The 16027-nt window shown below is 41.5% G+C and overlaps 1 protein-coding gene across 1 annotated transcript; it reads left to right on the top strand.

Moving 5' to 3' along the window:
- Nucleotides 1-1129: 1129 nt before the first annotated feature.
- Nucleotides 1130-14497, top strand: LOC140656140 (pancreatic lipase-related protein 2-like). Its single transcript, XM_072871474.1, has 13 exons — nucleotides 1130-1243; nucleotides 1783-1831; nucleotides 2637-2791; nucleotides 4385-4510; nucleotides 6577-6711; nucleotides 8490-8598; nucleotides 9240-9356; nucleotides 9437-9559; nucleotides 10747-10865; nucleotides 11639-11768; nucleotides 12042-12153; nucleotides 13182-13349; nucleotides 14434-14497. The coding sequence occupies exons 1-13, from the start codon at nucleotides 1130-1132 to the stop codon at nucleotides 14495-14497; spliced, it is 1521 nt and encodes a 506-aa protein (XP_072727575.1).
- Nucleotides 14498-16027: the final 1530 nt, after the last annotated feature.

The raw sequence follows: 16027 nt of genomic DNA on the forward strand, positions 1-16027 counted from the left end.
CATTTCTATTTTCTGTCTTCAAAGGAAGAACCTCTGAAAGGAAACTACTGATCACTTTTATTTGGCAACAACCTCCCACATTTTCTAAAATCATTACTCATTAGCTGCCTTTCAGATTTTAGGTCTGAAAAGAAACTATACTACCCTTCCTGCCATAGTGTTGCCAACATGGACTATACATCTCCTGAGTATGTGCGCTCTCCATTAAATATAGACAAATCCCACAGAGCTTATCATTTGATAAGCCACATTTTCTGTGATTTTCCTGCACTGTCATCAGGTTCTCATCATGATGATGGGTATTTCTTGACAGATATTCCAGCTGAACAGAGGTGCTCCTTTTGGCTAACAGTTAGGACCTCTCTGTTCTGTCTGTCACCAGCTGCTTAGAATAACTCCTGATCCTTTTCCCTCCTACTCTTACTCACTGCCATCTTTCCACTCTCCTCAAGCAGCTAGTTTTCTTCTCTGTTAACTACATCAATGGATATATTAGACTTGGGAACAGAATTATATTTCCAAGGAAATTTCATGATTCCTCTCAGCTCTGCACTTTCCCACTCCAGCTCACTGCTTAGATACTCAGCCTTGCTCCTCTGTCCTACCACATAAACAACGAGCTCTTACCACACAGGGACTTCAGAGCTGATTAGAGAGTGCTCAGAGACACGTTCTCTGCACTCTGACTGATTCCATTTGGCTTGGTTAGGAAACCACGTCATTACAGCCAAGTAATCCAACTTCCACTAAGAAAAGCACGTAGGCAGATCACATATGCCTCCTGTCTGACATTTGACACACAAACGTCAAGGACAAATTCTGTGAAATTCCCAATTGTTTCTTGTTTGTTTCTGAGAGCATTTGGTAGCATCAATGACCTTTGGAGCGTTGGTTTTCTAGCTTTTTCACATTGCCAATTCTCTAAAAATATCCCTTAGAGACAGGTTCCCACATAGCAAGTTTTATACCTACTAAATTTACCATTTTTTCTTAATTACTTCTAATGATCTATCTCAGTGGCCAGGGGTGGCAGTTCAAAATTTTTGCTTTACAAGAAAAGCAGTATGTGGAAAATGGGAGGCGGGTGCCATAGGAAACATCTAGAAGAAGAGGAAATTGATAACAGTGAATGAGGAAAACAGGAGGGGAGGAGAATGGTGAAATACATGGAACCCCTGCCATGGGAAAGCCAAGTGAGGGAAGTGCAGAGGAAAGGAATCTGAATAAAGCGGGGGATACGAAGGTGCAGAAATGCAAGGAGTCCTGGTTAAAAGCAGCACAAACAGCCTAGAGAAGCTGTCAAGCATGCAGACTTTACCAAGTTACAGGTATCACTGTCTTTATTCTACCACATCTCCTACCTATCTCCTCACGGCTGGCAAAAGTCAGGACCTCATGATCTGATTCACTCCCTCAGCAACCTGCATGCAGTATTGGCTGTGCAAGAAGTGCAAGGCAAGCAGAACTGAGCGGAGGGGAAGGATCACGTCCCTCCTCCTGCTGGCAACGCTCCTCCTAATGCAGCCCAGGATGCACTGGCTGCCTTTGCTGCAAGGGCATGTTGCTGGCCCACGGTCAAGTTTGTGTACGTCAGGACCTCTAGGTCTTTCTCTTTCTGCAAAGCTGCTTTCCAGCTGATGGGTCCCCAGTGTGTACCGACTGGTGTATGAGGTTATTCCTTTTCCGGTGCAGGTCTTTGCATTTCTCTTTGTATTACACTCTTTTAAAAAGGACAAATCACTCTAAATAAAGTGCTTAACCTGTATATTCAATTTGCTTTAGGTGGCTGGAATGTGGATTATTGCATTTTATCTCCTTGGCACAGCAGCAGGTGAGACACTATATCTATAAAAACTACCACTAGAAGGTGAATTCAGGTGAAGTAATACATAGGAGATGACAACTTGTATTTTCTTTTACATTGAAGTTATAGTATGATTTGTTTGTCATTGTATGACAATGTCTATTACTGTGCATAGAACTAATGCTAAAAGGCTCTGCTCTGTTTAAATTTTATTATTAAGAATACAAGAGACATAACTGTGCTGAAAAATCACAGAAAGTCACGTGTCCTACTTCTATCAAGACAGTGCATGAGCTGTCTTTACATGACTGCTGTATACAAAGAACCGCTCAGCAACAGGGTGCTTAACACAACAGAGAGTGCTAAAACATAGAAGTTGAGCATTAGTGAGCAAGAGACCCATTTGATCTAGAAAAAGCTACTATATTGACAGAAACGATCATTTCATTCACAGGACAAGGTTACTGCGTCAATATCCTTCATTCCTACACAGAGACACACAATGCTTTGGAGTAGGAAGCCTGCAGGAGCAATTCTAACAAGCACTTCTTAAAAGACTTTTTTAAAAGAAATTGAATTAATCCTTTACAGGCCTAGAAAATAGTGTCAAAACAGTGTCTGGGTCTTTTTTTGGTTTATCTTCAAATTATTTACCTCCTCTTATGTTACCTGCTTCAGGAAATATCCATAAAGGAAACAATAATGAATCTCAGTTTCAAAATTAATCATAAAATGAAATCCTTAGTTTTCTGTTCCTCAGAGTTGTAGTCTCAAATCCATCATCAAGCATAAGAGAGTCCAAAAGATAAACAAGTTGTTGCTTCTACTCCAGGTAAAGAAGTTTGCTACCCCAGGCTTGGCTGTTTTACAGATGACCCACCCTGGTCTGGGATACCAGGGAGACTTCTGACAGGTTTGCCTGACTCTCCAGAACATATGAACCTGAGCTTCTCTCTCTACACCAGAGAAACAGGAAATAACTCACAGGTGACATTTATTTTTAACATCAAGAATGAACTAAACCTATAAATGTTTGTTAACTTGTTAAAAAGTCTACACCACTTATCATAGGCAAACAAGTCAGAACAAGAAGATAGTTTGAAGGTACAGTAATGAATGTATATTGAAGCTATTTGGGGTAAAGCTCGAAAAAAAAATGTGAATGAACTGTAGGACACAACAGCTTTCCTGGCATTTTCCCACACAAGGATATGGGTTATGGCAGACTACCTTTTGCAGGCATTTAGGTCTCTGAGGAAAGTTGAAGACTCATTCAAATAAACAGCCTTCTGAGTATTCAGATAGGAGAGCAAATACGGCTGTTTTACAGGGAAGCTGAGCTAGGAAGATATTGTGACTTTTAAAAATAAAAGTCTGAAGAAGACTGATTTTATGCAATTTCCAAACCCACATTCCACCTTGAAATCTGAGTGATTTTATATTCTTACCTGCCTCTCTGCACTCTGAAAATAAGACAGAACGACTCAAGTTGCTTATGCTCTGAAATACTGAGTGGAGCAATGCGGAGGAACCTGCAAGGTCAGGGGCTGGGACCACATCACTTCAGCAAATGCTTGTGAGGCTGCTAAAACCCTTTCAGGCTCCCAGAGCTGGTGTCCCTTGAGCTGTACAGGGATATTTAGGATTTCTCTGGCATGAACTATGATGCCATCACTGCCGTTGCAGACATCATTGCTTACAGCAATCCTGGTTGCCGTGCTGAGAATCCAACTCAGGCTCTCTAAGGATGATAAGTTATAGCTGTAACAAACTTTTATGATCTGCAGAGCAGGGACATGTGAGCACACAAGATACATTCAGCAGCAGGTTACTCAGCACTTCTGTTGTTGACAAAATAAGTCAAAATACACCTTGCACTACTTCCCAGCCACTAAACTTAAATGTATCTGTGATCTAGGGCACAGCCCTTCCATGCCCAAACTCCCTGAGCTCACATCACAGACCCTGTGTTTGTCTGAAAACAATACAGATGGTCAGAGATCATTCTCAGAGTAAAAGGAAAATATATAATTAAGCAGCTTGCAGCAATGTATGAAGATCAGCTTCACCCCTATTACATGCAGTTCTTGCATGAAATTCTTTCAGCCTTTCTGGAGTAGCTAATGACAAAAACAGGCATAGAAACTTCACCTATTCAGAAAAAAAGCTGTTGCTTAGATGCAGAGCAGCACATTGAAGCACATTGAGGTTAGTAAAAGGGCAACCAGGACATGTGGAGCTGTGGGCTGCTCCCTGGAGAAACTTGTCCAAGTCAGGCCAACAGGCATTGTGCGACATGGCCCTTTTAGGCAGCTTCATATTCCACATAAGGGGGTTCTTTCTGCCTTAAGCAAAATGCATAGGAGCAGCAGAAACCACATGGGCACAACATCTTTGGAAACCATGGTGGAGCGGAGAAAGGCGAGATACAGGGGTCCCTGGGTTCTAAAAATCACAGACTCTGCCCATTCACAGTAGTCACTCGAGTCCTACAAGAGGGGATGACCTAGCTGACTTTTTTAAAATGTTTGAAAGTATGAATAGATAAAACATTTTAATTTTTTTTTTTTTTACATACAGGTGATCTCAGGGATAAACTCCTCAACCATCCAAAACTCACATTTTTCCTTGCATAGGAAAACCTCCTTCATCATTCATGGATTTGGCAGCACTGGAAAAAAAGGCTGGGTGGTAGAAATGTGCTTGGTATGAGAGAGTCTCCTCTGATTTCCATCAGCAGTTGTGACTACGATCTGTCAGTATCCTTTAGGTGCTAATGATCACCTTCCATTTTGCAATTCATTAGGTAGTAGCAGATACCAACCAAGAAGTAAATTTCACAAAAGCCAAAATGTTCCCAGTCTGGAAGATGCAGCATAGTCAAGGCTTCTTGGTCATCTCTGACATTATGCTTGTCTACAGAATTTCCGTCCCCAAACCCTACAGATCAGATCAAAGCAATAAACCGAACACAGATGTCCCCAGCCTCTACATTGGTCTCAGAATATTGCATTAGACATGCCAATTCACTGCTTCTCCCATTCACAGAATCATAGAATCATAGAATGCTTTGGATTGGAAGGGACCTTTACAGGTCATCTAGTCCAACCCCCCTGCAAGAGCAGGGGCATCTTTAACTAGATCAGGTTGCTCAGAGCCCCATCCAACCTGACCTTGAATGTTGCCAGGGATGGGGCATCTACCACCTCTCCGGGCAACCTGTTCTAGTGCCCCACCACCCTCATCGTAAAAAATTTCTTCCTTAAATCCAGTCTAAATCTGCCCTCCCTTAGTTTAAAACCATTGCTCCTTGTCCTGTCACAACAGGCCTTGCTAAAAAGTCTGTCCCCGTCTTTCCTATAGGCTCCCTTTAAGTACTGGAAGGCTGCTATAAGGTCTCCCCACAGCCTTCTCTTCTCCAGGCTGAGCAACCCCAGCTCTCTCAGCCTGTCCTCGTAGGAGAGGTGCTCCAGCCCTCAGATAATTTTTGTGGCCTTCCTCTGGACCCGCTCCAACAGCTCCATGTCCTTCTTGTGCTGAGGGGCAATTTGAGGGGCATTAGGGGCAACTGAACTGTCCTTCAGCCAAAAGGCCTTCCTGAGTTGTAAAGCTCAAGTTTCAATCTACAAACAATATCCTGGTTCACCACCATTCAGTTCTTAAAAAAAAAAAACAACAACAAAAAAAAACAGAAAAAACAAACTCTTTTTTTTTTTTTATTACAGAGTGCAATGAAAAAAAGATTTCAAATATGAAATGTGGAAGCTACCACAAAACAGAGCTAGCGCACTCTGCCCAGCAGAGTGTGCTGTGTCAATGACAGCCTTGGCTCTGATAGATAAGCAAAATCTACTCTAGTTTCGCTTCTTCCATGCTGGCAGGGAAAAGGACAAGCTAGAAAAAGATGACCACTGAGTACGAAGTCACAGATCTGCATCATTATTTTTGTTCATAAATCTATGAAAACTTTTAATCTAGAATACTAAATTTCCATTTTTTTCAGTTGAAAAGAAACAGCAATTCTATCTGCCTCTCCACACTACAGACTGTGTTTATGGTGCCTACAGGCAAGGAGAGAATCCAGGATTCAGTGCACCACCACTTCAAGCTTCTGTTTTCCTTGTCACTCACTTTCAGCTGTTTACCATAGATTAATTTTTGTTTCCACTCCTTGTTCTTTCTCAAACCTTAAATAAGGCTTAGCCACAGAAAGCTATAGCTGCAGACTTTGAGACATGATTTTTCCAGTGGAAAAATCACTGATCTCTGCAAGACAGTGACCAGTACTGAAGTGACCAATGCATTAGCTTTCTTTGCTGAAACAGAAACTTTCTACTCTGCTCCAAACCTTTCCAGTCTGACATATCTTTCTCAGTTTTAAAGACACTTAGTAAATAAGTCTATTTCCTATACTATTCAGCTAAACTACCCACATCCCTCAAAGAAAGTCACATACTGCACATAGCAGCTACTGTGCAGTTGTGTGGCTTTTACAAATTATTTCAAATATGTATACAAATCACTTATAAAGTAAAATATTTTTATTACAGTCTTTCATAATTGATACTTTCTGGATTAATGTCTTGTTACATTCTGTTTTGTAAGAAGATGTGTGTTTCAGTGTGGTACAGGCTACAGTGAAGAGTCCTGTTTAGTAAAGAATGAGAAAATCCATGATTATATTACCTTTTAATGTTTATTCTGATTTAAGTTGAATCTGTGTTTGTTATTATGTTTCCTTAAATACTTTGCTTTACGTGTTCCCACATCAGCTGTTACTGGAAGTGGAAAATATCAACTGCATTGCTGTCGATTGGAAAGAAGGTGCAAAAGGCACCTACATCAGTGCAGTGAACAACATCCGCGTGATTGGGGCTGAGGTTGCTTATTTCATAAAAACTTTACAGGTAAATGACATGGTTTTACCACCTACAATTCTTAAGTGGATCTAGTGGGGTTATGATGCTGCTGCTTTGATTTTGAACCTTGTCCAGTATGGTCAGCCAGCGCTTCAGGAAGAGCTGTACGATGCATGCAGTTGAGAGCCAGCTAATTATACTAATTATCAAGGATTAATAAGGACTGTAAGGACTCACAGCCACAAAAGACCCAAATTAAGCTAATGTGGTTGAAAAGAAGCGCCAACTAATTAAAGACCAGTAGGTGGCAACATTTCCATAGCATGATACAGGCAAGAAGGCATTCAACGGAAATGAGGCAAGGCCTAGGAGTTCAGTGCTTACAAGAGTTTTGCCAGCATTATGTACGTGTGCTACAAGTAAATCAGTATCTCAGCTTAGCACCACTGAAACGAGCAGGAGCTGGCTCATTTGGTAATGCCATATATGCTGCGTACAGGCACGATAAACTGTCCAGTTGCCTTCTAGTTGTGAACTTCATGTTCCTGAAGGCAAGTGTTCGCATTTACACATATAGCACAGAGCTGCTCAGCTGCAAAGTTTAAGAGTATCAGCATTTCCTGCTGACTTCAGAAAGACTCCTGACTACTTATAACTGCTGAAAATCAGAACCCTGCCTGGCTACAGGCTTGATGCTGGTCAGTAGGTGTCCATCTTGAAGTGCTGCGAGAGATGGTTCAGAGCCCACAAGGCAAAACACCAACTTCGCGATTGCCTGAGTATCAAAGAACACTTCCCCAGAACCTGCTGGGGTACAACCTACTGCTTCCACCTAGGAAACTCAGATCTAGCCTCACGCATTTGCTGCTGTATCTCTCTTTGTGTACAAATCCCAGGTCACTTGAAGATGGGTTCAGTTTCTCATTTAATATCTCAATTACTGCACCATTTGTAGTCTAGGCCTCTCTTTCTTCCACTGCAAAAATGCATAAATGATCCTTAGACTTTCTTTCTTTTTCCCCAATTTACAAATTTCTGGAGTTTGACGCTAGGAAAAGTTAAGCTGCACTGTAAATGGAAGTACTGCAGTAAAACGTATTCAGAGGAATCTGCTGTCTAACAATAAAGGTAGACAGGCCAATACTACAGATCTGCTTTTATTTTGGTACACGCATTACAAAAGCCCAAGCAATTAGCAACCAATCCTTGTTGTCTTTGGTCGTTACAAAACCCAGCAAATGCCTGGATGAAATGTGGCCCCTGTGTGCAGCCTACACGCTGATTGATCTCCATTTCCACCTTCAGTGCATGTGTAATACCTCAGCAGTGCAAGTCTTGTACAGGTGACGCTTGGCAAAGAAGAGAAAGAATGTTGCCCCTACCTAAGCTTGTCAGTGAAAATATTGCGTGATACGATCACATATTCTAAGCAGACACATGGAGAACAGACGTGATAAAAAAGCGCTCCATAATAGAGTAAATAAACACAAAATAAGATCATTGTGATGGAAGATGAAATTAGGGGGTGATCCCAATGAGAAAGAAGGTTCATATTTTGTCTCCAAAGGTAGTTGAATACGATAACCATATGCCAACTCTACAACAGTGAATCCATCATCACTAGGGATTTAAAATTCCAGATTGGATCATTTTCTATCAAGTCTTAGGGTAATTTAAACAATAATTAACTCAAGGAACTCAGACCCTGTTTGCTATGCAGGAAATCAGTCTAGATGTTCCCAAAGGCCCATAATGTAAGACATCCTCTTTGCTTGCTATTTAAAGCCTGTGTTCTTGTCTCCTACCACCACCACCTTAACGATCAGAACACCTCCAGCTACTGCCCTTGCGAAATCCATTTAATTGGCCACAGTCTGGGAGCACATACTGCAGGAGAGGCGGGAAGAAGGATCCCAGGTATCAGACGGATAACAGGTAGGCTGTTCACCTAACACAGCACAGTTCACCTAACAGAGCTAACACAGCACATTTCTGAAGGAAAGAAACTTGCAACATCCTGGTCTGTAGACCGGAATTAAATTATTGGCAGAGCTGGAGCCACCTTGCATGAGAGCAGGCAAACTTTATGCTTCTGAGAAACAAGGGTAATTATCACATCTTCTTTCTCTAGTTAGCTTAAAAACTCTTTAGTGGAAGACTTTAATGGAAGGACAAACATAGTTAATATGTTTGTAACATTACTGTCATTCACTGGGTTATATCACACCCTACACAAAGACAAAGCAACATATCAAGAATCCGTAGTTTTTCCTATTCGTAAAGCTTTACAGGCCAGTAATAAACTCACAGGTAATAAAATGCCTCCTTCATAGTAATGCAATGCCATTATATTGTCTATTGGAAAATATTTTACTTCTGTTGTAATAAGTTTGCAGAAAGGTTCACAAAACCATATTATTGCACATTTTTTTCCGTTTAACTTAGAATTCACATAATTATTATTCAACGTGCCTTGTGCGATACTGAACATCTGATGTTGTAAGGTGGCAAAAGACATATTAACACATGCAACACTTCTCTCCCTCCCTCAACCAATAAATGTGGGGGTTTTTTAGGCTTAGACCCGGCTGGCCCCTATTTTGAAGGTACTCCTCCCGAGGTCAGACTGGATCCTTCAGATGCAAACTTTGTTGATGTTATTCACAGTAATGCTGCTCACTTTCCTGCCATGGGTAAGTGTTCACGTGCAAGTAAATATCTGCAGGGATGGGCACGTCACCAAGACACTGACATCATCACATGTGTATCTCAGGGTTTGGAATGTATAACACCGCCGGTCACCTGGACTTTTACCCAAACGGAGGAACTGTGATGCCTGGATGCACCGACTTAATTCCAGAGGAGAAACAAAGCGATGTTGAAGTTATCATTGCAGGTAAACATACATTCCCAACATGCACAGTACTTTATTTTCATTCAATCCTGAAATGTGAACTGTGAAAGTAACTGTCCATGTGGGAGAAAACGGCAAAACAAAATTGTTTTTTGCCTATTTACTCATAAGTAAGAAAAGGAAATAGGAAACAATAAAGGCTGGATCAGAACAGTGCTCCCCAGGGAATACTGTAGGGAAAGGAGGTATAGTACAGGCCTAAGCTTTGCTTCTGTGATTTGGAATCTTCTGTCCAACAATAAAGGTAGACAGGCCAGATCTGCTTTTATTTTGGTACACACATTACAAAACAAAGCCAAACTTAGTGTAAAAACCTCAAGCAATTAGCAACCAATCCTTGTTGTCTTTGGTCATTACAAAACCCAGCAAATGCCTGGATGAAACGTGTCCCCTGTGTGCAGCCTACACGCTGATTGATCTCCATTGCCACCTTCAACGCATGTGTAATATCTCAGCAGTGCAGGTCTTGTACAGGTGACACTTGGCAAGGAGTAGAAAAGAACGTTTCCCCCACAGTTTCTGAAATTGGACCCGCAGAACACACAAAAGCAGGGAACAGGGAGTCTGCAAGTCCAAACACCCCAGCAGGAGGTTTTCCAGGCTGAGGCAGGTCAGTGTCATGACCAAACCTGTGGCATGACACCACCACCTTTGGTTTCTTGCAGATGCTGCAAAGAGCATCCGATTTGTAAGGCATGAATTAGGCAAAAGCACTCTGTTTCAGGGACTGTACATGCCTCACCTCTCCACCTGAGACTTCTCTTTCTTCACAGGCTTTGGAGAGGTCAGCAGAAGGCTGGTGGATTCTCTTTGCTCTGTTAAGCCTTTTAAAACTGTAATTAGTGTCATCTTGCTGTGACATATCATATAAATATAAATATATATATATATATGGCTGTCTTCTTAAAAGGGGATATTATGCCATAGCAGACCAATGCATCCCACTTAAAATCTTGGGGTAACTAGCACATGGTTCTCTGGATAAAACACAAACAAAACAGTAACTTCTACTACAACTAGAAACATGTAAATTCAGATGAAAAATTATTACAAGACCGTGCTGCTGTTCTGTTCCATGCCTCAGCTGTTTCCATGGTGAGGCAAGTGCAACTCTTGTACAGGAGAACAGGAGGTTATTTCATGGATGCTCACAAACTTTGTTCCAACAGATGCTGCAATCATTGGGGGGTGCCATCACTCACGCAGCCATGAGTTTTATTTTGAAAGTATCCTCCATCCCACCGGATTCCTTGGATATCCCTGTGAAACATACAAATCCTTTAAGTCAGTAAGTATATCAGCCCAGGAATGGGTGAGCTGTAAAGAAAATAATTCAGGTCTCTGCACTCACGATAGGTCCCACCACGTGCACAGAGCACTTGGATGCTGGTGGCTGTGCTCTCATGGTGTGGTTTGGTAGAAGGAAGCGCGCAGTGACGCACAGCATACAATGGCTCCATCAACTATTCCACTCTGGAAAGTGAACCCTGAAGCACAGATGATATCGCCAAAATAGGGGAAAAAGAGTTAAACCCCATGCAATTCTCACCCTAAACCTTCATGCAAAGAGCACGTAGGTTAGCTGTATCTATCCTACTGATTCCTAGCTGGAAGAAGAGACATTTGGAGCCTCCAGAATCCTTGACTGTTCTCCAGTTTACACTGGGCACTGATTAGAGTACCTAAATAAATGCACTTGTGAATGATGCTCCTTTTTTTTGCCCCCATATGGTGTTGCAATGTGAAGGCAGGCAAGTTCCCTTCCACTAGGAAGGAAAAATTGGCTTATATTTTGTCCTAGACTCTAAATATTTGAACTAGGGAGTTTCAGGCCATCATCCACACAGGTATCAAGCCTGCTCATTCTACACCCTCTTGATATATGCATGGGTGCAGGAGCTGTTATTTGAAGCAAGTTTATCAGGTTTTGGTTGTAAGATATGAAAACATACAGCACTGCCACAGCTTTGCAAGATCAGAACAGCATCTGGATCCTTAATTTTATCAGAGCTAGGATGAAAAAAAATACTCCTCATTAACTGATGCTCTTATTTTCCCTAGGGACACTGTTTCCCATGTCCACAGGAGGGATGTCCAATGATGGGGCACTATGCTGACAGATTCCCAGCTGAATTGAAGAGGGTAAACCAAAAGTATTTTTTAAATACAGCAGCAGACCCACCTTTTGCTAGTAAGTGAAGAAGGCTTGTTACAGTTGTTCACGTTTGAAAAGTGATTGCCTTGATGTCATTTACAGCCATGAACCTGTGTTGCTTCTATAAACAACTGCTAACATCTCTGACAAAAAATGCTACATTAGTTATCAAAATTCAAGCTCACCGAGTCTTTCATTTGCTAACACAAATGAATTCCAGTTAGGAAAAAAGAAATTTCCAGTATACTAGCATTTTTAGATCTTTCATATCAATGACAATCTAGTTTTATTTTGCTTTTCTTTGTGCAGCTTGGAAACAAAAAGTATTTATCAAACTGTCTGTTGTAAAGACATTGAGGGGGGACATAAACCTAGTTTTCCATGACACAGAGGGGAACACAAAAGAATATGAAATTGCCAGGTAAGGTAAATTAATATTTTCCTATAGCATTTAATGCTGCTAACATTAATCTACACATTTTCCACATATTTAAGCAGTGCAAACACTTACTCTGTGTTGCAGACGTTCTGCTTAATATCAGATATGAAAAAAGTTATCACATAGGTAAGATCCATGAGGGCAGATGGGTGGTTGTAAAAAGGAAATGGAAGTCCTGTGTTTGTCTGAGTGTCTGAGTTGCTCTTAAAAAAAAAAACACACAAATGTACACATCTGGAATGCACGTAATTCATACAGTGCTCACCCGTTTCATATGCACTTTAGCACAACTGCTCCCACACTAGCATGTCAACACGCACGTCAGCATACTCACTCCACGTGTTGACAAGACTCTCTGCTCTGCCAGTGATTTGCTGTATGATCTCATGCAAGGCAGTCCTATGCCTGAACTTATCAAATTTGCAAAGTGGATACTTCCTTCCTCCCTAGGATATATTAAAAGCCATCACTATTATATAAATGGCACATTTATATAGTCTGGCCAGTGAGCTTCATTCACAGTGCGTACCATCTCCCACTGACTACCAAAATAGCAGCTCTGACTGCCTTCTGTACCTACTCTGAAACAAGCGCTTCCATGCATTCTCCCACCATCCTCTGTGCACATGCAGACCAAAGCACCACAGAAGTTCCAGCTCATCTAGAAAATCCTCCCCGAAAACCTCGCCTGGAGCTCTCCCTGCAGTGACACCTGCCAAACACAGCACGCTTGGGCGCTGGAGGCAGCCCCAGCCTCACCCTTATCATCTCCTGGTGGTCTCCTGCCCTGTGCGCATTTAAAGTTTTCAGTATTGTTTTTCATTCTCTCCCTGTTCAGAGCATAACACCCCAGAGTCCTGGTCCAGTGTCCTGTGCTGTTCCAAAGAACAGCAAAAGTGCAAATTTCTGTTGTAACAAAGGGGAAACCCCAAATCTTGTGGAGGAGGTGATTTAGTTCAGTAATCTCTAAACTGTTAAACTTAGCATTGCTGTCTTCATTCTATTTGCAGTGGAGTAATCTCTCAAGACCAAGTTTATACAAAATACCTTGATGTTGAAATTAACCCAAAAAATACTAAAAAAATTGAATTTGTCTGGAATAAAACCATATTTACTCTGCTCTGGGCAAGAGTGGGAGCAGAAACAGTCAATATAATTCATGGAGAAGATGGACATAGGTAAGTATATCCCTTTTACAGGTCAGACGGAATGGGAAAGGAGTGCAAAAACTCTGGGAGACAGGATTGAAAAATAGTCTTAAATTGGACACATTGTTTGCAAACAACAATGTGAATTTCAGTAATGACAAGGACAAGATATTACACCTTGGACAGAAAATCAAATGTTCGAGTACAAACCAGGGATTAACTGCCTGGAAAGGAATACAGAAGTGAATAATTTGGAATGTATACTGTTTTGCCACAGCAAAACAATTACAAACCAAGGTAAAGCAAGTCTCATTCCCAGGTGCATTACCAGGATTATTGTATAGAAGATCTAGGGAGTAGTTTTTCTAATTTGAATAATTGGGGTGAGACTGTAACCAGAAGCAGGGTCATTTTCAAGTTTGGAGAGTATACTTCAGGAACACTGCACACAGACTGAAGTCTGGAAAATAGCAAAAGAGATTTAGAAAACTTGATCTGTGTAGAACAGCTGAAGGAAATGTGTTTCTCAATAAAGAAAAGCCTGGAGAGGAGCATAAACGCATACACATGAGCTGTCTGTGAAGGGTCCTAGTCAACTATTCTACATATCCACTGGGTTTAGGTCAAGGTTTAACTGATGTATTTTACAACAGAAGAAATATTGGTTAGATGTTAGGAAAAAAACTTCCTTATAGTTTGGCATTGGCATGGATTATTTAGAGAAGCTGATGAAATCCCTTTCAGTGTGAGCTCCTAAAAAAAGCTGCAAAGCTTTGATTGGGGCAATCTAGTTAAGCACCTAGCCTAAATAAAGGGAGCTTAACAAGATGCCTTTCTGACTTTTTATCTAGAGCTCTATATTTGTGAATCTAGAGATTGATTTTGTTCATGTATTAAAACTTAAATTTTACAGCTGGTCCCCAAAAGAAGGAGATTCACCTTGTTACTGTTAATATGCAGATGCTAATATTCTGTACAGCAGGCTTTTAGGAAGGCTTAAGTGGGATTACGCATCGAACTAACAACCCTCAAGGTGACAGCTGACAACCTTTCATTTTTCTTTGGTGGAAGATAGATAAATAAATCTTGATTAAAGTATTTTTTTTCTTCCCAGGTCAACTTTTTGCGGCCATGGAACTGTGACATATGGAGTTCCTCAGTTACTTACACCTTGCTAGAGGTCACCAAGTATAACTGTTCTGTACACAGCAGCTGAGCAAACAAGCAGTCCTGTGCATGGGAATGTTGGTGCACAAGGCTATTAAAGCAAAAGTCAAACTGTCTGATGCTTCCTTTATTTTTTCAGTTCTTTGCAAACACACTTGTCAATGTTTTTCATGTTCGAATCAAGTTCATTGTGCTTGTAACTGTGGAAGGAACTGGAAATCATATATGCTAAAATCCATTTGTAACAGTCTTGCTCTACTAGTGCCTCAAGAAAAGCAGGTAACAACTGTTTCCCACCACACTGATAATTTGCCAGATTTTCTGTCTATCAAACACTCTTGAGGTAGCACGTTACCTCAGCACACCCCTGGGGCTAGGAACGGTCCCAAACTCCTCCTTTCTGCAACCTTCGCTATTGCTCAAAACTTTCCAACTGCCACACAAGGGCGCTTCTCTCAGAAGATGCTGTGGGAAGAGGCAGGAACAGAACAAGACCAGGGTATTTCTTCAGCAGGTCAGAACAGCCCTTTGGACACTGCACCTTCAGAGAAGCAACAGGCAAAGCCAAACCTCAAGTGTTCCCCACTTCAGAAGAAACTAGATGGCTAAATCACAGCACCTGGTTACTGTTTAATCTCAAACACATACCTTTGCTGTTGCCACTAACAATTCTGGAGAGAAACTCTGACTTTGAATAACTCCAGGCTTTGTGAAACCTGGGATTGACTGACTATTTCACATTGAAAAGAACACTACTGCTCTGCAAAATACGGCATGAGTGAGCCACCTGAAGCTTTAAGAGACCAAGGCAGCAAATATTTCTCTAAGTATAAAAAACAAACTCTACGTTAATGAACCAAACTCTAAGTTATTGAAGAGGAAGAAAGAGTTAATCATTTATTCACTCCTATTTCCGCATGTTTGATAAATGATGTACAAGCACTTGGGCAGATAAACTTCTAAGAAATACAATATTAAGAACATATTTATAATAAGTACAAATATCTGAAGGAAATATTTTTTTTTAAAAAGAGCAACGGTCAGTCTTGTATCCTTGACTAAACATTAACCAAGCCTGTATGAAATTAGAAGCGTAATTAAACACAAGCCTGAGGTTCAGCCAAGAGACATCTGCAGTCTCGAGTACTGCAAGTCCCCTGGGGACTTGACAGGTGGCAAGGGAAGCGTGAACAATGGCGGGCAGCACTGCGCTGTGCCCCAGGAGAGAGCCACCGCGTCCTGCAGCGCGGGAAATCCTGTCCTCTCCTCTGCCTGCTTCCTATTCCAGACTACAGCTTCTTCAGGACTGCAGAAACATAGCGAGGCCCTTAGTTGTTGCTTTCTTTCTTGAAAGCTGTCCTACTTCCAACAGCCCCTGGCTGCGAGGCCGCAAGGACCAGAACGGCTCTTCCAGGCATAGCAAGCATCCTGCATCGTACTGATAGACATGCCCCCAGCCCTACCTCTTCTTCCCAAAGGGAAGCAAGCAGCTGAAACCCATCTGACCACAGCCTAAGGAAATGTCTAGTTATTCAGTTTGC

Source organism: Ciconia boyciana, chromosome 8, assembly GCF_034638445.1.
Source record: "Ciconia boyciana chromosome 8, ASM3463844v1, whole genome shotgun sequence".
Taxonomy (NCBI): Eukaryota; Metazoa; Chordata; class Aves; order Ciconiiformes; family Ciconiidae; genus Ciconia; species Ciconia boyciana.